A 2,239-nucleotide genomic window follows, 5' to 3' on the forward strand; every position below is an offset into this window, starting at 1 on the left:
CAGTTCCTCTCGAGAGCCGTTCACATGTTTTTGAGTGAGCCCAATCCCATCACCATCATGAAGTGTTACTCCAATATCTGTTTTAGCCACAGCAGTACGATATGAGACCTTGGAAGCAGTAGGGGCTAGAAGCTATGCTAACTCACAAATGTGGCAGAATATAACTCGTACGTCTACTAGTAGTCATCTACAACAACTAACACTCCATTACATTCAGGAACAGTATCATCACAAGTAGCAGGTATACTAACTGACAACGCTCCGCCCAGGATGACGTATGTAAGCCTAGCCTGATACCCACCTTCTGGTCAGAGATACCTATCAGGTTATTATGGACATTATAATAGCATTTGTGATAGCAATCCTATGGCTAGGTGGATCTGCATGCACACTCGGACGAGTTGTATCGCTATTTCCCAGGTTCTCCCGGGTTACCACAATTCCTGTCCATGACTAACCTAGCTCTAGGGGTGGCCATGGCGTTCTCTGGTCCTATTGGCAAGAGCTTACCTCCTTTGGTAAGGAAGCACTCTGCTACTGCTCCTCATTGTTCTTATCCCCAGGTGGTAGAGGTACCTTCAGAGTTGCCAATAGTGAACTCCTTCGAACTCACAGGCGACAAGATTGGCCGTTACCTTGCTCCGTTCGGTGTCAGCTTTTTTCTAATGTCGGTGGTCTTTTGCAGATATACGCCTCATCTGTATTCGCCTTAGATACTATGACTTCAGCGTCTTAGTTCCCTTTAGCATTCTATTGTTCCTACTGGTCGCAAGTGTAAAAGCTTCCGTACGGATCCATGGTAGCAACAACCGTTGCTGTTTTTTCACCGTCAACACTCCATCTAATCAAATCGGTTGTGCAGGTGAACCAGCGCATAAGTCCAGACGGAATAGGTTGGGCCTTTTACACCAACTCATTGAGGGCCTCAGGGCATTAAAGGATCCACTACTTGGAGTGGGAAGCCACTTCCGACCAGTCGAGACAGCTTCGCATTGCCAGATGCTTGTCTTCAATACGATGCTCACTAACGTTTTCGTTTACCCATTTCAAACCGTGGCCATACCGGTGATATTAAAACAAATGGATCCCGTGAATTGGAGGAGTCTTACGAGTCTAGTAAGGATCACGAGTCTAGCGTAACAATTCAGTGTACTGCAGGTGTCCCTTGGTGGCGTTCTCGGCCCGTTGTTATCGAACATCGCGGCCTACCACTTTCATGACGATACTTATAGAGGTCTGCACTATCGAGTCGACAGTTGTCATTACTATTCTCTTTAGGATTGCTCTCTGGATTGCTGTTCCAGCTCGTCAGCGTCTCCTTATGTATAGGCAGCGTTTGGGTGAGACCAACTGGGGGGTGTGACGAAATGGGTGCTCTCCAGTAGACCAGTATTGAATGTCACTAGGCTGCTGAATGCACCGACCGTGAACAGGGTTCTTTTGTGCTTCTGAGTCTAATTGGAAATGTGATTCTGCCAGAATCGTCCAGAATCATTCCGGGAATGTGTTCAATGAATACGAAATTGGAGTTCAGTATGCGATTCTGGAAATGATTCCGACAAGGATTCTGGCTCACACTCAGTGATCACGATTGTTAAGAGAGTTGCTGAGCCGGATTGTGCCATGTGACACGAATGTCTGTCCCACTCTATAACCCCAGTACCTTACCTCCATGTGGCCCTATATTCTGTCAGCATTGCTGACTCAGCAACAACTGTTGAAGCTTTGGTTTTCCTTACACGAGAGCCCGATGGCTGTGTTGTATACAAACCGATCGTTCCTCGGTCTAGCACGGTGTGTAGAAGATGCGTTTTACGCTCGAGCCATCGCCAGACCGGTCGTGCTTGCCCGGATGCTACTGCTGCCTCGGTATATGATCTACGTCTTCCAGCGCTACTTGCAGACTCACGTTGCTTATGTAAGCAATGTGTGATCTGCCAGATAGCTAGAGCTAGGCGTGTGTGGTTCTTATCTTACGGAGACTCCGTCTGTGGGTCTCCGGACAGTAGTCTGACGAGAACTTACCGTCCTACCCAACATATTGGATGGGCTTTCTGGACGTCTTCTCACTGGGTGGTAAGTGGAAAGTGTTGAGCGGCTATTGCTTGCTGACTTATCATACTACATAGAGACTACTACCATCCGAGAACCATGAAGCAATTGCCCCAGCCTTATGGTATATTCAACTATTGAGTGGTGGATTGCGCCTGTTCGTATTGGATAGAGCCCAGTACTTCAT

The 2,239-nt window shown here is 47.5% G+C and overlaps 1 protein-coding gene across 1 annotated transcript in view; it reads left to right on the forward strand.

The window, feature by feature from the left end:
* Nucleotides 1-1,363, forward strand: part of Pmar_PMAR002425 (signal peptide containing protein, putative) — a gene marked incomplete at both ends in the record, with an annotated part of 5,236 nt that extends 3,873 nt beyond the window's left edge. Inside the window, 3 exons of the mRNA XM_002780674.1 lie at nucleotides 375-518; nucleotides 564-667; nucleotides 1,279-1,363. Coding sequence (XP_002780720.1) covers nucleotides 375-518; nucleotides 564-667; nucleotides 1,279-1,363 — 333 coding nt within the window. The remainder of the gene's footprint in view (nucleotides 1-374; nucleotides 519-563; nucleotides 668-1,278) is intronic.
* Between the last annotated feature and the right edge of the window lie 876 nt (nucleotides 1,364-2,239).

Source organism: Perkinsus marinus (assembly GCF_000006405.1).
Source record: "Perkinsus marinus ATCC 50983 genomic scaffold scf_1104296944200, whole genome shotgun sequence".
Classification (NCBI taxonomy): Eukaryota; Perkinsozoa; order Perkinsida; family Perkinsidae; genus Perkinsus; species Perkinsus marinus.